At 43.3% G+C, this 25,558-nt stretch overlaps 1 protein-coding gene across 1 annotated transcript in view; it reads right to left on the bottom strand.

Moving 5' to 3' along the window:
* The window catches only part of KCNAB1 (potassium voltage-gated channel subfamily A regulatory beta subunit 1), a 252,889-nt gene that overhangs the window by 8,951 nt on the left and 218,380 nt on the right, over positions 1-25,558 (bottom strand). Inside the window, exons 9-12 of the mRNA XM_087440100.1 lie at positions 13,515-13,600; positions 12,710-12,830; positions 11,527-11,621; positions 3,656-3,776 (exon numbers count right to left, since the gene is read on the bottom strand). Coding sequence (XP_087296226.1) covers positions 3,656-3,776; positions 11,527-11,621; positions 12,710-12,830; positions 13,515-13,600 — 423 coding nt within the window. The remainder of the gene's footprint in view (positions 1-3,655; positions 3,777-11,526; positions 11,622-12,709; positions 12,831-13,514; positions 13,601-25,558) is intronic.

The following is a 25,558-nucleotide window of genomic DNA, read 5'->3' as shown; positions in this document are numbered from 1 at the left end:
TATTTTGTGCCTCTGTAGATTTATTATTTCTGGACATTTCATCTAAATGGAATCATAAATATGAGTCTTTTGTGTCTGACTTCTTTCACTTGGCATAATGTTCGTGAGGTTCATCCATGTTATAGTGAGTATCAGTGTATCATTTCTTTTATTGCCAAATAGTGTTCCATCGTGTGGCTGCAGGGACCGCACTGTGAGAATCACCGCTCCGGTTCAGCTGTCCGCTGCCCTCGCTCAGGCCCTCGCCATCTCTCTTCTGCACAACTGGTTTTTGACCTCTCGCTGGGATTGCCCCGCCTCCTCACACAGCTTTCACACGTCCAGCAGCAGTATCTCCAGATACAAACCTGATCCTGTCGCTGAGCTGGTTAACGTTCTTCACTGTGTGTCTGATGCAGTCAGTGTCCTTAACGTGAGGCTCCCACTTCTCAACCAGAGAGCACACCTCACCAGAGAGCCCGCCTCTCAGCTTCAGATCTCTTCATCCCTCCCTGCCTTGAACTTTGTGCTTCAGGAGCACTGAACTGTTGGTGAATCCTCTCCCTCCCCAAAGGCATGCTGTTTTCCTCCTCCAACCCTTGGCTCAAGCCGTCGTCCCCTTGGCCTGGAATGTCCTTTGCCTCCCCCCTTCTTTTGCCTCACTAATATTTACTCATCATTTGAGATTCCTCATGGGTCCTGCCTCCTCCCAAAGTCCTTCCTGAGTCCCAGGCTGCGTTGGGAGCTCCCACACTTGACTTCTCACCTCCCTGTCCCCTTCTTACCATGCCAGAGCCACGGTTCCCAGGAATCTCCTGTGGCTACAGGAGACTACTGTTTGTAGCTGCCTGGAACTAGATGTTTCTATAGGCACATAGATGCAGTGTCTGCAGGCTGTCCCCACTAGGTGTCCCACAGGCCAAGAATTAGACACCCCAGACCTGAGACTCTGTCCCCTATGCCCTTCTCAATTATTTTACTACAAGACCGTATTAAAAGTACCTGTTTATTTTTTTGACTTGCTCACCAGGCTGTGGGATGTGTGTTATTTGCAATTGGATGCTCTCCACCCAGCTCAGTACCTGCACATAGTAGATGCTTATTAACTGTTTGTTGAATGAACAAAGCATGAGTGATTGACAGATGTCCCCAGGCACCTCTTCTGCCCCACTTGCTCAGGCCCTGCTGTCAGCTGGTACTCTGAAGCTGTTACTGTGCTCAGGCCTTTTAAGGCAATCACTGAATCTTTCCACACGGGCAAAATAATGCTCTATAAAGGCAATAAGCCAAGTGATTCAGGGCTTTTTGGGGGGGCTGCGTTATTTTCTGCTTCACACTTAGAACTCTTCTTGGCATAGTGAAAGTTCTGAGGGCAAAGCAGGCACTGGGAAAATTATTGCTCATAAATGACCTGATGTCAGCAGCAGCTGATTCCCGCTGTGGGCTGCGGAGGTAGGAGAACCCACTGGGCAGAGCTGGCCAACGCCACAGGTAACACATGCAGGTGATTCTGCATAATTAGCATCTAACCAGGCGTGACCAGCGGGCAGGTCCACAGTGCCTCTTTATGAGCAAGATGTGAACGCTGGCTCCCGTGCAGGGTGTGACTCGGGAGCTGGCCCACAGCTGGGTTCAAGGAGTTTGCTTCCTGTTAGAGACTCTCCCCTCCCCCACACGCTTCTAGCAGATCAAAGGTAATATGCCCGGAAATAATTTACCTCTTGGTTTGAGAGTTCTGTGGTTAAAAACAAAACTACTTATTTATAAAGAGAGGAAAAAAAATGACAAGAAAGACTCTGGGGGCACAGAGGGAGGAAAAGGAGATACAGCATGTTTTAATTTAAACTCAGACTCTGTAAAAAGGGTCTTTCATGTATATCTAACATCCAGTGAAAGTCTAAATCTTGTCAAGATTTCCTCTTTAGAAAGACAATGTTCTTCTATCTCGTTCACAGGTAAATTCAATACTCACTTTCACATTACCACCTAGAAACCACACTCATGACTGCATTTCAAGAAGAGGTATTTCTCTTCGTACCTGTTATCTGACCACGTGCCACGGCTGGGAGTGGACAGAGCCTCAGGTCTGGGGCATCTATTTCTTTGCAAAAACATCCTCATCCTCATCATCATCCTTACCACGTACTGAGCACCTCCTCTTCGCTTCACATTTATAATGTCCTTTTAATTAACAAGTTTGTAAGATATGTATTATACCCATTTCACAATGAGAAATTGATATCAGGTTAAATAACTTGCTGATGGTCAAACAGCTAATACTTTTTACTGTGCTCCTTAAAGCTGTAGGGATGCTAACTAATCACATTCAAGATACTCTTTGATGTTTTGTTTTTTGGAAGAAAGGATTAAAGCAACAGTCATACGTGTACTTAGGTAGATGGTATTCCCCCCAAAAACCACCTTCCATTTCCATCTTTCTATGACTGTTAACTGCAACCACCATTTTCCTGCCTTCCAACCTCAGGAGGGTCAAGCATTAACAAATAGTCTCTTATTATTTTATTTGCCTAGAACCTGTTTTGAGCTTTTTATTTCATTGGGTCACTGTATCTGATTTGTCCCAATACCTGCTATTTCTTAACCCCTAGGAATTTTTTCTAGACTCTACACCCATTTTATTCTTTTCTCATAGCTACCACATGAATTCTTCTATCCTCAGTTTCTTCGTTTGTAAAGTGAAGATAATGACCGCAAATCCTCCATTACCCTCTGCAAGTTAGGGCTAGTAGAATTATACAACTCATAGGATGGTTCTGACGATTAAGGAGACAAGACAATGGATAGAGTGCTTATCACAGAGCCTGGCAGATATCCCCCAGCAAGGGCACCAAGTCTGAATGCTTTCTGTCCAAGAGCTAACCACTGGCCACATGAGTGGCTGTTGAACGCGTGAGGTGTGTAGCCTGAATTCAGATGTGCTGTAGGTATAAAATACATCCTGGATTTTGAAGACTTAATAAGAAAAAAAGACTGTAAAATATCTCAGTAACTTTTTATATTTATTGCATGTTAAATTGATAATATTTTGGCTATATTGGCTTAAATAAAATCCATTATCAAATTAATTTCACCTATTTTCTTTTTACTTTTGTAAATTGGCCACTAGAAAATTTAAAATTAAATATGTGGTTCACATTAGATTTCTATTGGACTCTGCTGGTGCGTGTGGTTCTCAGTTGTTACCAGTGACTATGACCTTTCCTCGACGCCATGGTGTTAGAAGAGCAGTTTCCACGGCCCTCAGGAAGCTTCAGGGTGGAGCTGCCCCTCGAGGATAGGCTTTCCACGGGGGCCTCTGTCTAGCCCTGCCTGAGCTTCCACAGGGGTGGAAAACTGAGCCGGAAGAAATGGGTGTCACTGCACGGTTCAGGGGCCACTCGCTCCTGACACTGTAAGGATATGTGCAGTTTCACTGACGTGTTCTTGTTTAAACTGTGTTACAGGGACAGAGGAAGGAAGTGAAAAAAAGTGTTTTAGCTCGTAGAAAATTCTGGGGAACTCTGAAAACCTCATTTTAGATAGTATCTGCCAGGGGTTTATGCTTCAGTCTGCCCCCACAATATTTTATCATGATAAAATGATGTGGGTCAACAATCTTCTCTGTCACCCACCAGAGCACAGCCCCCCAACTCCCCGCCCCCAATAACTTTCTCACCAACGGCCAGCTGAGGTAGCGTGCACCCCAGACGCTCGGCAATCGGGGAAAGGTCTTTTAACTTGTTTTGCTGTTTTCTCCCTTCTTCACTTATAATTCTTTCCTTCAACCACTGGTAGCACTAGGAATAAGAAGAACATTTCAATGTTAATGTCTGGTAAGGATTTGATGTCAGCGATTGTTAATTCAATAAAATAGAAGAACCTTATGGTGAATTCCTGAATCTGCTTGACTTTGCCTTTATGTGTCCTGGTGACATGGACGCCTATACCTTCATGCAAAGAAATATTCCCCATGGTCTTGCTCCTTGTTTATTAGTTCAAAACGGATTGAGTTTGACTAATATTCACCATTCAAATCCATCAACATGCACGACTTGTTAAAATCCTGACATATAATCAATTATATCCAGTCTGCTAAGTGGAGGATATGATGTTTCTTACTGCGATAGCAAATTTTGGAATGCAGCAAGAAAAAAAAGCATTTACATTTCACCACAGTCTATTATGTTTTCTTTTTGTCAAGAAAGCTGGGTGCCAAGCTTTCTGCTCGAAGTCATTATCTTACATTCTCATTAATAACTATCTTGCTCCCTCTTGCCTTCAATTCACTCCTAGACTCGTATTCTTACAATGAGGCTTTATTGTTAGCTTTCTTAGCTCCTTCCTAGAAGCAGACATGGATGGTATAACTGAACAGTATCAAGTACATTTTTAAATTTTAAAGTGGAGAAAGACTTTCCCAAGTGTGTATTACCTTTTGTATAATGATTGAAACTTAAAAAGGTGAGAAAACTCAAAATGGGAAACTATTCTTGAAAACCTATGACGAGACTGACTCTGATCTGTAGACTATAAAGTGAGCCTCATTTCATAAATATAAGAAAAATCTTTTAGAACTTCTCAATGCCTTACTTTCCAGAAGGTTCTGCTCTTACTATGAAATGAGGAACAATAGACTCTTCCGTACAAAGCTAGCACTAAGCAGCAACACCCAAAGGAAAAGAATATTAGTAAGAATCTGTTAGTCTGTTTTAGTGAAAATAATAAAAACCATCCCACTCTGTGGCAGGGTGGACTTTCCCTGTTTGGATTGGCAACAGAATTGCCACCGCGGACTTCTACCTTCCCAAAGGCAGTGGACACTCTACCCACATGATTTCAATAGGCTACTGGCTTTTGTTTCTTAAGTATTTTTTTCATCAGTCTAAGACAGTAATTCCAAAGAAAAGGGTAACCAAATTATGTTTTATTACAATTTTTGGAATGATTTTGCAGATGGGAGAAAGAAAGGTCGAGCTGCCCCAGTTCAGTTTGCGTCCCAGATCTCAAAGGCTTATGGTCTGGCTCCTCACTTGAGAGTCTGCTTAGGGAGATGGCCAAGAGTTTCCCAGCCTCGGCTCTGGGAAACCTCAGCTTCTTCCAGGAGGAAGGGTGCCAGCGGTGCTGAGGTGGGCAGTTGTGAACAATGAGCACTGTGATGGGGGCCCAGCAGCCTTCCCTGGCCAGACCAGCGGGTTAGGTCCGTCAGAGAGCCCTGGACTTACTTTTATTGTCCTCAATGGGAAAAACATCACCAACCCTCACTTTAGTTTCACATCATCTTTCAGGGCACCAGTATCTCTTTTTTTTTTTTTTTTTTTTTAAATTTTTTGTTTATTGCAGTAACATTGGTTTATAACATTGTAAAAATTTCAGGTGTACATCATTGTACTTCTATTTCTGCATAGATTACATCATGTTCACCACCTACCAGTATCTCTGAATGTCATTCAAACGAAAAAGAAAAAGAGGTTGAAAACCAATAGCCACATGCTTTGTGAACAATTGCTTTTTATTATAGCTAGGAGAGTTCCTGAAGTTTTGATCTATACTACACACATAAAGAATGGTTGATTTATTTATTGATCTTGTGGAACTCCATTTTTGAAATCTTATTATGTGCAGTGCCTTTTTATTCTTAGGACTAGGTTACAAGTTATACGTGTGTGTGTGTATCACACACACACGCACAATGCACACTGTATTGAGAAGCAGACTTCTAAAAGTCATAAACATCAAACATTCTGCTTACTGATTCCCTCTCTCCCCACCCTCAACACTGTAAATCTCATTGTTGCATTGATTATTGGAAAACATAAACAGCTTTGAGTTTTTAAAAAGTAGATGCATAGTGTTTATACTGCTTTCCTTGTACCAAAGGAAACAAAATTATTTTGGAAATAAATAGCTTTAACTGCTTTACAAGTGGGAAAATGTTAGCTTAGGGAAGAGATGAGGCTTAATTAAAATATTAATTAAATGTGGAAGTGAACCAATGTCTTTTGTAAGAAAATTGGTGGTGGGTGTGGTTGTGCATAAAAATAAACCCAGCTTGTTGACCGTGGGCAGTAATCCATGAATCCAAAGGTGACATTTCCTCTTCCAACCCTCTTATATTGCTTACCCCATTGCACTGTGCTGGTATGATTACATGGTGATCGTTCTTTCTAACTAAGTGGAAGGCAGGGATGGCTTCTTGTTTATCTCAACTTCTCCAGTCCTCACACAGTGGTTGGCACAGAGGAGGGGCTCAGCCAATATAGGGTGAGAAAGGAATCTGAGAACCCGGGTTTCCACAGGGTAAAAATAAATGCCTTCAATTTCTCAGATTGAGCATGGACACTCCCTCCTTAATGCAATATGATTCTGCTGGCTGTCCCACATGACTCCACAGTGCGTGTGGATTCCACATTGTTTCATAATTCACCCCCTCACGTGTCTGTCTCTCTAATGAGCCCCTGAGTTACTCCTCGAGGGTCGAGACTGTCCCATTTATCCCGTATCCCATATCCTCAGCACTCAGCACAGAGCCCAACACCAAGTAGCTGCTCAGTAAATATTTGCCAAATGAACAACTGAATGAGCTTTTCTTCACAGATTAGTGGCTATTACTTTTATACGTATTAGTCATGAAACGCGCAAAATTTTCCTAAAGCCCATTTCTTTGCCATCTTCCAATGCTATGACCATTATCGCTGTGACTCTGTTTTACAGGTAATGATACTGGTGTGGAAACAGTCTACGAGACTGGCCCCTAGGCCCCCAGTTGGCTCTTAGTCCTGGATTGGAACTCAGGCAGCCACTAGAAAGCCATGGACAGAATCAGTTCCATTCATCTCTGGACCTTGTCTAAAATAATTTAACATCCAAGATCATTCACTATTTCTATTTAAACACCAAAGTCTTTGGCTCAAAAGAACAGCAAAATCTTCACTACTATGGTTGAAATCTCTGGGTAAAATGCTGGAGCTAAAAAATTTCCTTCTGAAATTACACTATAATGTGCAATACTCTTAGCTTCTTCATGTGAACCCCTGGAGTACTTGCACTGCCCTCTCCCCCGACTTTGACTTCCCTAGGTTTGCATGTTTCCTATTTTCCTGTGACAGAGGGGTACATAGCTTTATGATTTTTCTATAAGGTATTTTGCTAACAACAGGGAAGGGCTGCCAATAAATTTTATTGCACTTTTCGTTTGTATTTAAAATCTCTATTTAAAAGCTACACACCTGTCTCTTTTTTTTTTTTTTAAAGATTTTATTTATTCATTTTTTTCCCCCCAAAGCCCCAGTAGATAGTTGTATGTCATAGGTTCACATCCTTCTAGTTGCTGTACGTGGGACTCGGCCTCGCGTTGGACGGAGAAGTGGTGCCTCGGTGCGCGCCCGGGATCCGAACCCGGGCCGCCAGCATCAGAGCGCGCGCACTCAACCGCTAAGCCACGGAGCCGGCCCCCACACCTGTCTCTTGATCAGACTTTGCTGATCTTCTGTTACAGCTCATTGCATTCATTAAACAGACATTTACTGAGTACCTGTTATGTCCCGGGCTCTGTGATCAGTTCATGAGTAAGTTTCAGTTTCTGTTCTAGAGGCCTTCACACATCGCCTGGTAATGCGAGACGGGTCTTGTAGCTGGGGTGCCCCCCAGTGATGTCCTCAGAAGCCGTATTTGTACTGCCTCCTTCTACGAATGCGAGCGCATGGCGTGAGCTCACCACAGCGCCTTGTCCTTTTGGCCACCGTCATTAGTCTAACAGGTTGGCACATGACCCAGGCTTGGCCCATATTCTCTGGACTGCAGCTGATAACCTGATTTTCTCTCAGGTTATATGCTTTTGAGGATCTAAGTCTGCAATCACCAGCTTTCCCGCTCCTGGACTCATGGAGAGACCCATTTGCAGTAGAAGAAAATGACACCTACGTGCAGAGAGAAGTAGGGAGATGGAGACTCCTGACAGTGTGCAACTCTATGGATGGAGTCACCCTTGAGGACATCTACACTCCATCCTTCCCAAGGAGGGCTTATGTGTCCCCCTTCTTTGATTAAATTAGTTTGAATTAAATTCTATTGCTTGCAACTAGAGAATTCTAAGACTCTGTAAGAAGTGGTTATGGAATAATAGAGGACGGTGCAAATAACTCAGTTTTATAAAGTGAGAACAGGCTTTACAGAGGTGAAGACAACCAAGGTTTGTCGTCTTTAGAGATGAGGAGAGCCTCTACAGCAGAATGAAAAGAAGGGCATTTCTGGGAGGCAAAAGAGAGTACAGTGCATTTGAGCAGAAAATGAAGTAATATGATATGGGGAGAAACAAGAACGGAAAAGTGGGCTCAACTTAGATCCCCAGGGTATTTCCTTGGATGCTTTTCTGTGGGGTTTGGGTTTTGTCCTACACGCAGTGATTGGGAAGTCATTAAAGGATTTGAAGCAGGGTTATGATATGGTCAGATTAATCTCTTAGAAAGATAATTGATCACAGTGGTGGGTAGTTGAGAAAAGGGGAAAAAAAATCAGAGTCCAAATGGGAGGTTCCTGCAGCAAACCAGGTAAGAAATGATGAAGATCTGAACAAGGGCTGTGCAGGGGAGGAAACACAGAGGGTCAGGGTGTGGACTGGAGGAGGTGGGGCCCTGCTGGACAAGAGTGAAGGAGGAGATGAGGTAGTCTGGGGTAACGCCTTGGCTGCTGACTGGGATGACCAGATGGACAGGTGGAAGAACGTTAACCAAGAAGGAAGGGCAGGTTCTGGGGCGTGAGGATGGATTCCGTTAGGCGTGACTGGTACCCACGGGACAGCCACTGGGAGATGTCTAATAGACACGAGGAAGTAGTGGTGTTTAGCTCAGCCGTGAAGTCAGAGCTGCGGACACTGACTTAGAAGTCATCATTACTATGGTGGGCCAGATGCAACCTCCCAGAAAACCCCCTGGGTAATATTACTTTCTACAAGATAGGTATCTTCCACATTGGGTTAATTTGTCCTTCAAATACAGTTCAATATTTACAACAGACACAAAATATTAGCATCTTTATTTTATTGGTATAACTTAAACAGCCAAGAAACACCAATCATTTATTTTATTTTGGGGGAGGTGAAAGCTGCCAACTTAGTCATCTATGTACTTGCCTAGCTCTTTACCTTTAAATTTTTTTTTTTTTTTTTTACTGTTAGCATCCTCATTCCCTCTTAAAGTTGCCCTGATATTTGCTTTGTTTTTGCTTTGGTTACTCTGCTCAAGTGGCTTTCCTAAGTACACATATATTCGCCTGGAAAACACTGAGGCTGACGATTTAGGAATCTCTGCGAGCCTGCAGGGCCCTAAAGAAGTATGCTCACAATTGGCTGTGTCTCACATGTTGAGAGCTCTTAATGTCTATTGTTAAGGATGTTTCAATAGACAGTGAGTTGACTTTATAAAAGTCAACAACAGAAATATTTTCTGAGTTGCTTTTGGGCTTAACCACCTTCAAATATTTTATATCTCCTTCTTTTTCCTTTCTTCTTTTTTGGTGCATTTGTGAAAGCTTTTTCAGCCGTTTGTAAGCTTTTCCCAAACAGTGATGGAGGTCAGCCAACCACACACTCCAAACACAGTGTAGCTGCTTCTTCCTCTTTTAAAAACCTAGGTTTGAAGGGAAACAAAAATGTCTATGGGGGGGTAAATTGAGAGCCAGGAGACCTAGGTTCTAGGTCTTAATACCAACTTTCTCTGTTGTGAGTTTATGCTCTTGGATTGTTATCTAATTGCTTTGTGCTCAGTTTCTGCACCTGGAAAATGCTTACCCTCTTATAAGGATAGTCTAAGAACAAATCTCGGCACATATGGAAGTACTTTTTGAGTTTTTCAGAAAGTTTCTGAAAGAATGTAAGGCACATGCTTACCTACAACTGACTACAAGCCATCTGTTTCCATCTGTCTTTGTGAGGATCAAGGGAGCGATATAAACACTTCGCCGGCTGCCTGGCCCATAGTCCGTGCTCAGGGAAATCAGCACGTTCAGTGTTTCCCTTCCTTCTTCACTCTCTTCCTGCCTCCCTCCTTTTACACCTGCTTCCCTAAGATGCTTTTAGTTTTTCTTTGCTGACTTATTTAGACCTGGTTCAGAATAATCTTCAATTTTTCAGAAGCAAAACCATATTTCATATTTTAGGATGATTATGTTTTGTGATAATGCAAAACTAGAAACAGAACCATGTCACCATGTTTTAGGAGACATTTATATTATATTATTTTAGAGAACAAACAAGCTAATAGATTAACTGTTACAGGCAGAAAGGAAAGTGATAGACCTAGAGTCTTGAGAAGGTTCTGATTAGGGAAGCACAAGGTGGTTCCAGCCACACTGATTCAAGTGTCCGTGGTTTGGGCCTAACCTGAGCGTCCTCCCGCTGACTTTGTGCTGATGGAGGCAAGAGGCTGCATCAGACCTCTGCTTCCTCTTAGGGGCCCTTGGCTTGTGTGAATTTTATTTTTATTTATTTTTTGCTGAGGAATATTTGCCCTGAGCTAACATCTGTTGCCAATCTTCCTCTTTTTGCTTGAGGAAGATTGTCCCTGAGCACAACATCTGTGCCAGTCTTCCTCTATTTCGTATGTGGGACGCCTCCACAGCATGGCCGCTGACGAGTAGTGTAGATCCATGCCCGGGATCCAAACCTGGGCCACTGAAGTAGAGTATGCCAAACTTAACCAACAGGCCACGGGGCCGGCCCCTTGCCTGAATTTTAAAAATGCCTATATTCTTCCTCCCTTGACATCACAGAGTAATTTATGATTCTAATGTTATTACACATTCTCTCAAGTTTTTAAAAACAGACATGTTATTAATAGGGAGAGATGTTTGGAGTACCCTCCAATAAATTAACCATCAAGTTGTTCTGGATGGAGGTAACTTTATGTCAATGATCTGGAATATCTTTATGCTTCAGATAAGAATTTAACCGGAGGACTCAGTGGCCGGAGTTGATACCTGTGAATGCTGGCCTTGAGCCCCAGGGACAGCAGCTTGGCTCTGCATCTGCTTCCCAAACCCTCCTCCCCACCCCCCACCCCACACAGTAAAAAAACGTCAACCAACCTCAAACTGTACTCAGCTGCAACTGGTTTGCCCTATATGGATTAAACCTCTATGGCTTAAATATTGTTTTGTCAAGAAAAGTAAAATTAGATCCTTTTATATAAAAGAGTGATTTTAAATTGTGTTAGCTTCAAAGAAGGCATGAAATGCCTTCTTTAACATAAGAATAAATAATAGTGTAGGGATTTGAGCCCTACAAGTCCAACCAGGTCATTGGGCATTTCCCCCTAGTACCCCGAGGAGAAATCTCTGTGCCATTGGCTTATGAAGGGCTGACTGATACCTGGCCAGGAGTAGAGGCCTCTGGAGGGTTCAGGAGCCTGCCAGAGGACACCAGCTGGGCCAAGGCCACACTCTGCTGAGCCCCAAAGCCACAGGCTGCTGCAGAGCTGTTCTGTTCAATCTTCTTCCTCCCCTCTCCCCATCCCTCGCTCCCATCCTGACTTTCCTAGAGGTGGAGGGAAATACCTTCAGCGAAGCCCTGGAACTTTCAGGCACCCCGTTTCCATATTTTCCTGAGATGATTCCACAGGCAAGGGGAGACCACGTCATTGCTCCAACTCCTATAGAAGAAAAAAACTTAAAAAGTTGCTTGTGTAAGCTGGGATCAAAAGTGTGGGGGTGTTTAAACAGGACTTGGTTAGTTATGGGAAAACCTGGCCAGATAAATGAGTTAATACCAGCATACATCTTTCCATTAAAATTTAGGCATTTACAAATTGTGCTTCATTTTTATAAATGAATTAAACATGCACTGTTGGTTATAGGGAGTGGACCATATAAATAAGTCTGAAAATGTGGCTTATCCATAATTTCTGAAGTCCAAAATTCATGTTTCTTTTTACACTTGGAGACAGACACTTCTACTCGCACAGAAATTCAGTGCTTCGCTCGTCCACTTCGTTCCTAAATAGTGCCTGTCCAGAGCAGGAGTGCAATGCCTCTTGCACAGTAAACACAATAGGTGATAGCAGTAATAACAGTTGTTATTGTTGTTGTTGAATTTTTTTAATCCTTTTTTCCCTTACCCAGCATTTTCCTGCTCATGGGAACCTCTATTTCTTAGGAAGAAAGTTCTCTCTGGAAACTGTTTTGATAGATAAGCCTGAAAATGTGGCTTGTTTGTGTTTTTCTGATGTCTAGAATTCTTGTATGTTGTATATCTATTTCTTCCCTCTCTTTGAAAGCATTATGTCTACCTACACACATATGTGGTGCCTGGCTTGTCAGCCAATCTTGAATTCCTTCTGTCTAACTCAGTTCTAGGCACAGAGTAGGAGTCATAGATGTACATGTCCATAATCTTTTGGAAAGGCAGCATAATCCACTCAAAGATGCATGCTTTGGCTAGAGCAAGCACCCTAGGAAAAATGAGTTTATTCACTGTTTCTTCCCTTCATTCTATATGCATTTTTTGAACACCTACTGAGTACAGTTTACACGCTAGTCACAATTTACAGCTCTGCTCGGCTTTCATCAGTGGAGACTGCACAGAGGCACATATGATTCTTCTCCAGTCTCTGGAAGGCAGAGTTCTTACAATCCATATGTTAATTAGGGACATTTAGGAAAGCGATTCATAACATTTTTTCCCGGATCACTGATCCTCCTATTGTTAAAAATAATCGTTAAATTTGATTGTGAAGATTACCTATTTTATGGTAGAGCTCTGGGAGCTGAACCTCCACTTTCTCTCTCTGGAAAAGATGGTACTCAGCTTGTTCACAGACGGGTGGGATCATATTGAACTGTCTTGCTACAGAATAGGCTTCCTAGGGAGAAATAAGATTGCAACTGAATTTATACTGATGAGAAATAAGGCTGCCCTGGGTTTCATATGCATGAGAAATTTTCATTTTAGTGAAATCAATACAAACCAAGAAACATGTAGGATGCCAAATAATAAGCAAAGTTATGACCATCAATTTCACTAAGAGCAACACCAAATGCAGGAGATCATTATTCTTCTTTGGGAGGGTTTTGACTGAGTCAAGTCCAGAGCAAATTAGTCAAAGTGTGAATTATAGACTGTTATAAAGAAAATGTAGTTTGACTATATTTAGGTTCCTAAAGAAATAAAACTTAGACTAATATATAAAAATAATCTGTATCATTAGCATGTTATAAACAGTATAGTTATTTAATCCAGTTTTTAAAAAGAAAACTAAAATATTTTGTTCATATATCTCATTGGCTGGGAAATTCACTTTAACCTCTTGCCACCAAAGAACACGCTGAAACATGATTCTTATTGGAGACCTGCACCTTCCCTGTTGTATTCTGAGCTGATGAGATCCAGCCCCCACATACATCTCCATAATGATGAAATAGATCATAGAATTCCAGTGCGGTATCGATTGTGAGGAAAGTTTGCAAAAGATCTTGAAATTTACACATGGTATCTGAAAAACAACAATAGGTACTCAATGGCTATTTAAGAATAGAAACGAATTTACCATGATCTCCATAGCACTCCACCGTGAGGTTCCCCAGTACATCGCCATTCCTTGGTTTATCACATGTGTCATGGCGCGAACAATTTCTATGGAAGGCCAAACAGATAGCATTTCATGAGTTTCTCTATTTTTCAAAGTTATGTGGTCTTTTTTTTTCTGCCCAAAGTTTAGAAAGTTTAGCAGTTTAGACATTGGCGACAGCATAATAGTCTAACATGAAATACAGATGGTTTGGAGGCTGACGGTACTTTTGGGTAAATTGACTTTCCATTTTCAGTTTGCAGCAAAAACACTAAATGATGTTAAAAACATAATGACCACTTGAAGTTCTTCCTTTACTTTTATTGCTTCGTGGTTCTTGGCCTAATAAAAGAACACAGTGTTAACCTCTTTCAGGGCCTGGAGACCTTGTTCGCTAAAGTAAGAAGTAAGAGAAAGCATTTGTTGTGACTTTGTGGAATGTAAGGTGGTGGAGGGTAGAAGGCCTGTGTTTGTGTGTCGGATTTACAGCGTGGGGCCTCACACAGGGTGGCTGTTTAATAGAGAGGACTCAGCAACAATGTGTTTAGCAGAAAGATAAACATATTAAATGCTGAACAGACAGCTGAAGCCACAGTGGCTCCCAGCCCACAAAGGCACACCCTGTCATTGACCACTGTGAACTGAGCTTTATTCTAAGACACCATGTGATGGATTTCACCGGGCCTGCTCATGGCCCCACCCAGTTTGCTCATTCGCCTCTTTCTGCCTGACATCATATTTCCTAAACAGGAAAATGAATCCCTTCCCCAGAGGCGTGGAGCTGAGCTAATCCTCTTGGCACCAACCAGACGTCATGCAGAACCAGGGAGCGTGGAGAGCCTCAAGTTCCACTGAGTGAGAAGTGGCAGACACGGTTGGATTTCTTCTATAGAGCAGGTCAGCCAAACACCTAGGATGCCAGGTCATTTGACAGTTTCAAAGGGTTGCAGGCCTCCGGCTGCTCCACGTCCCATTAATTCTTGAGGGTTAAATGTCCTTCAGAAGAATCAAATCTTTGTCTCAAAGTCGAGTTGAGGTAGATGTATTCTTCTTTTGTTTCTCATGAGCACGCAGTGTCCACTCTGACGGGGGCAGGATTTGGAATGAGACAGCCAGGGTTGGGGCCTTAGCCTACTTGCTTGCTTGACTTACGTGAACCACTTTCAACTGCCCTCGAGTTCTCTGTTGGAAGAGGAGGATGCTTCTACTCACCCCCATCTACCCAAAAGAGGTAGAACTGGGCTTATAAGCAAAATATTTTTCTTTCTTAGAGAAAGACTCCTAAATATCAGATTATACTTAGCAACTAAAACTATGAAGTTCACTCTCCCTGTATTAAAAAAATGAGATACAAAAAGTTCTATGAAACATTTTTTTCTTTTATTATACAAATGGAAATGATTGCCTGTGATAAACATTTCTGCAAGTTGAAAGCCATTATTTAAATTTCTGCCCCAGAAGTATTCTCTCTTTGGACATCTTGGTCACAGCACCGGCTCCCTGTCTTTTCACATCCTGTTTCCTTTGGAGCTGAGGGTTCCTTTGGTCAACAGTACTTACGAAGCGTCTGCTGCACTGTCTCCTGGGATATTGTGGTGAACCAAATGTGTTGGTAAGTACTGACGAGGTTAACAGACAGTAAACTGAGCCCAAGACGCTCCCCTGTCTCTATTCTGCACTCGAGTAAGAGGAGCACAGAACACCGTCCAGTGGCCTGGCCACATGGAAGTCACCAAGGCCTCAACAAGAGCAGTTAAGGTGGAGCGGAGGTTGACTCTTCCCACACCTTCATTCAACACACACGTATGACACGCTGAATATTTGCTAGGCTCTGTGCCAGGTGCTGGGTTCATCTGTGAGTAAAACAGATACAAAGCTTCTGAACTCAGGGAGTTTAGAGTTGAATGGAGGAGATGGAGATGTAAACAAGTAATATAAAATGTGAAGTGTGAGAAGAAAACAAACAAGAGGCTGAGATAGGAAATAAGAGGCAAGACCTATTCAGTTAGGTCAGTGTTTAGATATAAGAAATAAAAAGGAGCCAGCCAGAGGAAGGACATTCTAGGAAGATGGAACAGCATGTACAAAGGCCCTGAGGCAGGTAGAGCTTACTGAGTTCCAGCAATCAGAAGGAAGCCATTGTGGCAGCAGCCTAGTAAGGAAGGAGGACAGGGGTACACGATGAAGTTGGCTGAGGGCAAACCAGTTTTTCATATCCTATTCAAAGTTTAATGGAAAGTTATTGAGATTTTTTAGATAAGGGAATGACAGGATATAGTTTACATTTCAGACCACTGTCTCTGCTCTGACTGTGCTGTGGCGAGGCAGCGGTGAGGGGAGCGTTGGAGGAAGCAGGAAGATCTTTAGGAAGGTGTTGCAGTGTTTCAGGCAGGAGATGAGGGCGGCCTGCAACAGGGTGGTGGTAGTAAAGACAGAGAGATGGGATGGATTCCAAATGTATTTTGGAGGTAGCATTCATAAGATTTGCAGATAGACTGAAAGTGGCAAGTGAGGGAAAGGGAGGCATCAAGCGGTCTCCCAGATAGCTGTCCATCTACACAGAGGAGGGAGATGGGGGAGGAAGATCAGGACTTCCTTTTTGGACATGCAAAAACTGGAGATGCCTGTGAGATACAGACGGGAGATAGTGAGGAGAGTTGGATAAGTGACACAGTGAGCAAGCTGGGCTGGAGGTAATACATTTATTAGTCACCAGACTATTGATTGTGCTTAAGTTCATGGAGGTGGACGAGACTATATAAGGGGAGTCTGTGGAGAGAAAAGAGAAGAAGTTCTACAAGCCAGCCCAGGGGTCGGACAGAGGACACTGCAGGGCTCCAGGTCATCAGCAGCCAGAGGGGCAGGAAGGAAGCCAGGGGCAGGGGATGTTTCAGAATCAAGAGCAGGGAGCGTGTCGAGGAGGAGCTGTGCCCACAGACAGGAACGCCGTGAGCATTCAAGTCAGAGGGGCACAAGGCAGCGTCCACTGGATTCGGCCAAATGCTGGGAGTCATGGCAGACAGGAGATGAGCAGTTTCCGTGCGGGTGGTGCGGCGGGACCAAGGCCCGGCTGGAGCAGACGGAAGAACGGGGCGGGGGAGGCTTTAGAGACAACCTGGGTGGACTCAAGCTTGGAAGTGAATGGAACAGAGAAGTAAGGCAGTAGCTGAAGGGGTGCTTAGGGTCAAAGCATAGTTTTATGTTCAAGATGAGAGATGTAAGAGCAAGCCTGTGTGCCACGGGGAGTGAGCTAGAAAGAGGGAGTTATTGATGATACGGGCTGGGGGCATGGGGAAGAAGGGAGACTTGACGAATGAGATGGAGGAGGGCAAAGCACCTGTGAGCTGCCAAGGACACTTCGTCCAGATGGTGGGACCCGGGCGGGCTTGTAGAGCTCACCATGGGAAGACATGGGTCCCTGTTCCATGGACTGTAGCCTCAATAAGCCATCAATCAGGTGAGAAAGGGGTGGGTGTGAGAGGTGAGGAAAAGGTGAGAACGAGCAGTTCTGAGCCGGAAGAGCCTGTGGAGGACACTGCAATGCCTTGGGGACTCTAGTCGCTGGTCTTTTCCTGCTCCCTGATTTGTTTGGCTTCTGACTCTGCAGAGAAGGGCTTGGTAGAAATGCGGAAAGGAGAACTCCAGGAGAACGCAGCAGAAACTGCGGGAGGACCGGGAGGCCCCAGTCAGAGATTCACGTGGCTACAGATTAAAAATTATTTTAATGTCTATTGAATTTGTTTATTTTTTTTTTAAACTCAGAGGAAAATTGCCCAGTCGTTCAGCTCTCGAAAAGGAAATCGCCATCCTGCTGGCTGAGGTGGGTTTTTATCTGATTCTACTGTTTAAGAACACTAGAGGGCAGCATTGTTGAAAGGGAAAAATCAACCGAGTCTAGACGCTGTTGTTGCACTCAGGAACACACGTGTGTTCCTGTGTCTCAGGAACACATTTTAACAGCATCCTAGTCGGAGCGTGGATTCCGGGTGGGGAAAAGGACGTTAGGAGGATCGTTTGGTGCGCTGCCTTCACCTGCCTCCGGGAGAGGACACGCAGACAAACGTGATTAAGTCTGGCAGCCCAGGACTGAACGTGACTCCCCCCGCCCCGACTCGCCGGCCTTCCCAGGAAGCCGGGGCACCGGTGGTTCTCAACCCGCACTGCACGTTCAAGCATCCGGGGAGCTTTGAAAACTACACTATCTGGGCTTCACCGAAGTCCTGTTACATCAGAATCTCTGGGGTGGGGCCCAGAGTATTTAAATCAATACTTTAAAAACTCATCCTAGATGATTCTAGCGTGCCGCCAGGATTGAGAACCACTGTGCTTGTCTACACTGATGGTCTCCGAGTGTGGCCCCTGGACCAGCAGCAGCAGCAGCCCTTGGGACCTTGTCAGAAAGGCAAATCCTAGGGCCTTACTCCAGACCTACTGAATGACAAATTCTGGGGGGGTGGGGCCCAGCCGTCTGTTTTAACAGCCCTCCAAGCAATTCTGGTGCAGACTACAGTTTGAGAACCACTGCTATTCCCAAGTAAGCCTTTTTAGGAAGAAGAAACTTCCTCCCACACTTCCTCTTCTGCTTTTTCATCTAATCTAAATGCTTCATGCTGTAATTTAACCTTTTAGTTATTTGCTTTAGTACATATGCAGTCACCATGATACGCATGCCTGTGCGCAAGAGTGCGGGCACACACACACACACACACACACACACACTGGTATGAATCAGAATCACCTGAGGAATTTGATGAAAATGCAGAGGTACGGGTCCTAGGCTCACTTCACTGAGCCTGGGCCTTTGTAGTATTTTCATTAGCTCTCAAATCTGAAAGTTTGAGAAACAGTATCTAAACTATAGAAAAACTTTGTTAAATCTTCCCTGTGCACTCCTTTCCAGGTTGAAATAGTCATTACGATTTAACCCACAGGCCACAGTCAGCTCTCTCCTTCCCTGTATCCTCAGCACACAGCTGGCCCTCTAGGAATGCCACAAGTTGATTCTGCTTCTGTGAGTGGTCCATTTCCCCATTTGTAAAGTGAGGATGATATCGGTCCTGAGAATTCTTTCAAAGCTGAATATGAGATAATGTGTGTAGACCAGTTGGTGAATCTAAAAGAGTAACACAAACTGAATAACAAGTAGGCAGGATGTGGCCCTGGCTGTTTCTTCTCAAAAAGGCTCAGACTCTTAACATTTTAGTTACCAAAGAAAAAAGCTGACGGTCTTCTTTCAGCTCTGTAGGTCATCTATAGACACAAGATGATAAAAACAAAAGAAACGTGAGAGAGAATCCAGTTCAGTGTCCTCTTACTCTAAAAGAGAAAACAGGCTAGGAGTTCATTGTTTTAAGGCATAATTAAAAGCTTGAATATTATTAACAATTATAAATATTTAAAATATGCTTCCAAAATGCTGAGAGTGACTACACAAAATAATAATGGTACTATACAGCAGTGCCCGTTGTCCATGGTTTCACTTTCTGCGGTTCCCGTTACCTGTGGTCAACTGCAATCCCAAAATATTAAATGGAAAATTTCAGAAATAAGCAATTTATAAGTTTTAAATTGCACATCGTTCTGAGTAGTGTGATGAAATCTTGCACCATCCCACTCCATCCTGCCCGGGACGTGAATCCTCCTTTGTCCAGCGTACCCACACTGTATGTGCTCCCTGCCTATTAGTCACTGAGTAGCCGTCTCGGTTATGAGCTTGACTGTCACGGTATTGCAGTGTTTGTGTTCAAGTCTCCCTTATTTTACTTAATGATGGCCCCAAAGTGCAAGAGAAGTGATGCTGGCGATTCGGATACACCAAAGAGAAGCCGTGAAGTGCTTCCTCTAAGTGAAAAGGTCCAAGTTCTCAACTTAATGAGAAAAAAATAACTATATACTGAGGTTGCTGAGATCTATGGCAACTTTTATTATAGTATGTCGTTGTAATTGTTCTATTTTCTTAGTTACTGTTGTTAATCTCTTACTGCGCCTAATTTATAAATTAAACTTTATCATAGGTGTGTATGTATAGGAAAAAACATACCCTATATAGGGTTTGGTACTACCCACGGTTTCAGGTGTCCACTGGGGGTCTTGGAACGTATCCCCCGAGGATGAGGGGGTACTATGTAGAATGGAACTATATGTAATTTTGTTCTAGATTTTCCGAGTGTCCTGTAAGTGTGTGTTACCATACTTTTGTATGGAGGTAGGGACGCTAGCAGAACGCAAAGACTTGGTTTCATCAGAGGAGTTGTAAACACTAGTTGTAAGCAGGTCTAGATCTGGGCACAGTTTTTACTTCAAACCAGCTGTTTGTTTGTTGTTTATCTAACTTCAGTTGTTTATTTACTTAGTTAACTGCAGAAGCTTGTGGTGGTTTATAATTGTGCCTCTTTGTGGCTTAGAGGGTTCCTCTTGGACCTTTATCAGTCCTGTGTCTTCTTGGCTGTGGAGGATCCTCCCTCAGTGTTCAGCTCCGTGTCTGGAGACAGAGGACTACCCTCTCCCCCAGGAAGGGAAGCTCACACCCATATGTGGAGTGATGGCGTGTGTGGCCTGGATGGCGTGCCGCCCTCTGAGGGAAGCCTGGCCCGCGCACCTCACAGAGCACACACCAGGATGCAGGAGACCTGCATCTTGTCCCATCACTGTCTCTCACCTGGACATGTCCTTCCACCTTGCTCAGTGTCTTCAACACAATGAGCAGGGTGAGATTAATTGAGCACATAGATAATCTTCATAATGGCTGTTTCGCTGGGTAATATTCTAATTCCCATTTTATTGACGAAGAAACTGAGGCCCAGAAAGATAGTCCCTGGGTCAAGTTCTCAGCAGATAGTCTGAATAAGGCCCCTTCTAGCTTCGAAGTTCTGTGACTGGTCATCTTGGAAGGCTTTGTGCCTGGTACATTGTGGGAGAAGGGTGGGTTGGGGACAGAAAAATCACAGGGCGTTTACTTAATTGATCCCGCTGTGTATTTGTGGATGTGGGGTGCCTTGTGTGTGGTTGTATCCATCCCTTTGCATTTAATACATCGATGACTATAGTTCATGATGTGTAGGAATTACTTGGAAAATGTGAGCTATCTTTTTGCTTCCTTGAAGAAAGACCTCAAATCTGATGACTCTTTGCAAAAAGAGCCAAAAAAGGGCTTGTGTCTGTGTCTCACCTGTTAGAGAAAGAGTGGTCTTCACCCGATAGTTTACAAGGAATAAGCTGTCTGGATCAGAACAGACCAGATTCAAGAGACCAGACAGGGACACATCACTGAGCCAAGTCAGGAAAGCCTCTCCTCTCTGGAGAAGTTGAACGTGGTTCAAAACTTGGACCCCAGGATGGAGCTCTTTGTGTCCCAGGACAACGCACTGTCCTCACCCTGAAGCCTCCCAGAGAAGCCCCCCTGAAGGGCACAGGTCCTCAGCCTCTCCGCTCTTCCACATCCTGGTTTTCCCTGACCGGAGACAGTTTGAACTGAGCATTTGATATTGCCCAGATGTGATTCCAGAACCTTACTCTGAAACGTGGAATAGGTTATTGAAATGAGACACTTTTAGTCTCACTTTTACCTAAAGTCCAAGGCCCTGAACAAAAACAGTGGTTGGTAAGTACCCTAAGTTCTGAAGTGAGGTATAGACCACCTAGTTGGGACTGGTAACAAAAGGTTTGGCCATCTCTAGCCCAACCCCCACCTTGAGAGAATACATGGGTGCAGGTTGAGGCGGGGAGACTATCTGGACTAGCTTGAGTTCTGTGGTATTTCCCTACCTCCCCTGGGATGCCCCTCCCCCCATCTTTCACTTGTCTCAAAGGGGATCAAACTAAAGGCCCATTTGCAGAACTTGTAAATAAGTACGGCTCCCTGAAGTAAGAGCCTGACCTTGCTGTGGCTTCTCCTGAACAGACAGACACAGGCAGTCCTGGGGGGGAGGCTACGTGATGCTGGATACTGTTTATATCATTTCTTCCTCCACCAGACATGTGCTCTTTAATCCTAGCAAGACAGCGATTGTTCCTTTTACATTTAGATAAGAGTGGCCAAGCAACTTGCTTACGGCAACGACACAGCAACCTTATCTTTCTGCTCAATCCTCATTATTCCCCAGTAATCCTCTTATCACCTCCTCCAGTCTCTCCAGCTGCTCACCTAGACCACTACCGCCTGCTGACACTCTCCAAGAAATCATTATGCAGAATGTGGATCATACAATCATGCCTCTTCCTTCAACAGAATCTAACATGGTCTCTACTGTTTCCCTCTAAAACCTGGTGATTTCAAACTCTCAGTTTGTAATACCTATGTTTGGTTAATACTAAATGGTAGTAATTAAAGGTGATAGAGTACAGTGCTAGTGTTGTATATGTCAAATTCTATAGGATTTGTGAACAGTGGAATGAATTCCAATTCATTTAAAAACATTCAAAATGAGAGTAAATAAACCCATTGCCTTAAATCTTGTCTGGAACAAGGCAACAAATGAACAAATTTAAACAAACAAACAAATCTAAGTGAACTGAAATTCCAGGGTTGTGTAAGATTCCTAGATACATAAATTATATCTTCATCTGTGAGGCTAAAAGTTATACCATCAGTGGATTATAGGTAACTGGTCCTCTAAGTTGGCATCCTGGGGTTTCCTTTGACAATGTTACTGGTCAATCTTTGAAAAAGGAATTTTTATAGTTTGAACATAAGTCTTCTCCTGATATGGGATATCTCTCTGACATAAATGAAGTCATTAAAATTTGAAAAAAGGATTCTCTTTCCTTCTGCTAAAATTTTTAAAGTTTTGCTTTTGTCAATTATGCCCCACAAATTTTATCATAGAACATGGCAGTCTTAGTCCTTTTGGGCTGCAAAAATACTATAGACATATATCAAAAATACAAAAATACCATAGGAAGCTTAAACAACAACCAGTTATTTCTCACAGTCTGGAGGCTGGGAAGTCCAAAATCAAAGCTCTGGCAGATTCGATGTCTGGGGAGAGCTCCTCCTGGTCCGTAGATGGCCATCTCCTCCTTGTGTCCTCACGTGGTGGAAGGGGTGAGGGAGCTCGCTGGGGTCTCCTTTATAAGGGCACTAATCCCCTTCATGAGGGCTGCACCCTCATGACCTAATCAACTCCCAAAGGCCCACCTCCTAATACCATCACACTGGGAATTAGATTTCAACATATGAATTTTGGGGACACAGACATTCAGTCTGTAGCAATGGTCAAGATAATTTTGGCCTAGAAAATTCTCAAAGCGGGTGTTACCAGTTGCTCATCACTGCCACAGATGACATTCCCATGAACACCTGATCTTGAATAACCGGATTTTTCCCAGTGAATGTGTAACAGCTAGATCTTAAGTTAGCACAAGGGAAGCCATCTTAGGGAAAGGAAGCAATATTATAACTGTGACCCTGACTCACTAGTCTCTGAGAATGCCTTCTGGCCTGCACATAGCCTAGATGATTAAGCACCTTTCCCTTTTGTAAAATACATGATATGATAGTTCTATGACTCTTGCTTACATATATCTCCCAGCTGTGACAAGACGATAACTTTGTTCTCTGAGTTCCCCAGGAACATGATGACCCCCAGCAAGAAAAACTCTGCATTGGCATCCATAACAAATGAGAGAAGAAAGAGATAATGTGGAGCCTTGAAGTTCATCACACCGGATGGTCAACATCCCTAAACCCCTCCTTCCCTGTCCATTTCCCCTATATAACTGTATGATTTTAAGATGGTTTTTTGGGACCCTAGTCTACCATCTTCTGATTATGATGGCTAATCGTATAAATTTTCCTTTCTCAAACACCGACTCGTTTGCAATTGATTGGCACTGGATTGCAGCAAGCAGAACGAGCTTGGTTACAAATATACCAGGATAAATGACCTACAAAATGTATACAGAAATAAATAAGGAAATTAACCTGCCATTTAGGTTTATTTGATAGAATCAATTTATTCTAATTTTAGAATAGCTAAGTGAAACCTTTCTTTTATACCAGGAACAATTATGGTAGAGGGTAATTCTGGTATATGACAATACAACCTAATCAGCCACACATAGAAAGATATGATGGACACTATGGAGACCTCTCATTTAGCTGTAACATAAAGAATCTAAAGATGATGTCTTTGAGAATTTTTAGCTTCTTATTTTGTGGTCCTTTTGAGCTTGGGGTTGCAGTTTTTCTTACTGAGAAATGAGGATGTATCTAACTTCTTGGTCTATCAATTAGGTTGTTGTTTTTTTTTTTTAATGGAGTAAGTTATTGAAAACTCAATTGAAAGTCCTTAAATTGTAAAGGAGATTTCTCAGCTTTTGTCATTGGAAGTGCAGAGGTCATATAAGCTTCAGAGTTGGTCATTCCAACCAGTCAGTGAGGACCCGCTTCTCCCTGGCTCGCTACCCCTAGGCTGCTCCCCTCGTGGCTTTAGGTGGCTCTCAGGAGTGTCATGGCCACGGGCGTCCTTGTCCATCTTCAGCAGGGCCCTTTGGCCTCGGCATTCCAAGGCTCCTGAGGTTCACTCTGATTGGGCTGCTTCGGCCACATGAACCAGTGACTCTGGCCAAGGGAAAAAATGGGCTGATGGATTTAACATGACCCAGAGCCCACGCTGGACCTGAGGACCAGCAAGGGGAGAGGAAGTGGCCTTGCTCTGGGTCCACTGGCAGTCTGGGGGAAGTGTCATCGCCCACATGAAAATCTGGGTCCTTGAGGAAGGAGGGATGACTGCTGGGCAGACAGCCAACAATTTCCACCTGCTCGGATCACACCAACAGCAGAGGGTCAGGGAGAGAGCTGACTTTACCGAGTGCCCGCTGTGGCTGGGCTCTGGGCTGGGCGTTTTACCACCACTATTGGATTTAAGTCTTACTACAGCCCTGTGAGGTGGTGTCATTACATTTCTATTTTACATTTGGAGAAATTGAGGGGCAGAAATATAAAAAACCTGATGAAGCTGGGTTTGCACTTTTCCTCTAAAACCAGCCCTGTAGCATAAAGAATCTAAAGATGATGTCTTTGAGAATTTTTAGCTTCTTATTTTGTGGTCCTTTTGAGCTTCGGGTTGCAGTTTTTCTTACTGAGAAATAAGGATGTATCTAACTGACACTCCTACTCAAACAAAATGGAGCAAAATATCTTTTTCCCTTTCTCTTCATCCACATTTATGTATTTCATGCGCACTCTTTTGGTTTTGCTATTGGAAGCACATAAAGGATTAATATCTGTACCAGCTGAGGAAATAAGCCTTTGGGCATGTCAAAAGGAAATGTAATATGCAAAACACTCACTCACTCACTAAAGAGTAGTTTTCCAAATGTTCACTGAGATACTAAAAAAAATAAATTTAACCAAACCCCACCTGTTCTACATGGCGCCTAATATTTCCATATCCACTATTGGTGGAACAGTTATTTTTATACTTGGGAATATCTGTCATTGCATTGTAGATATCTGACTCAAGCCTGGAATTTCTGATTTTTCAAATTGTGGAATGTCATCCTCTTTGGTCGACAGACAGATGTGGAATCTTGACACGTAGCTTCTCGTTCTATTATCCTATTTGGAGCTTTTTATTTATACAACTGTCTGTGTGTCAGCATGTTGGGACAGGCTTTTAACTTTATTTTAAAAGGAATTCTATCTTGTGGATGAAAGAATAAAGCAAGCAACTTGGCAGAGGATCGATAAGAGTAAAAACTATTTATCCTAATGAGATTTTCTACTGGCAAATCCAGTTTCATGCTGTAATGGGAAGCATCTTTATTGCTCCTTTAACAATGTAGGGCTGGCCTTGCTTCTTGCTTCTACCATGGGAGATGTCTGGAAGGAGAGGCTATCTGAATCCTCTGTTAAAGCTTCTGCCCCGACAGCAGACGCAGCTCCCCAGCAGCCCGAGATCCACACTCGCTCTGCAGAGCTGCTCTAAGCTTTGTCAGGTGTCTTGTCACTAACCAAAACACAACTTTTAAGCTTGATGTGGTGGAGTGGAATGATTTTCTCAGCTTTTCAACAGTGAATT

This window comes from Ceratotherium simum, chromosome 15, assembly GCF_057802395.1.
Source record: "Ceratotherium simum simum isolate JZ-2026a chromosome 15, ASM5780239v1, whole genome shotgun sequence".
In the NCBI taxonomy this organism is placed as follows: domain Eukaryota; kingdom Metazoa; phylum Chordata; class Mammalia; order Perissodactyla; family Rhinocerotidae; genus Ceratotherium; species Ceratotherium simum.
This window is presented reverse-complemented; position numbering and strand designations above follow the sequence as displayed.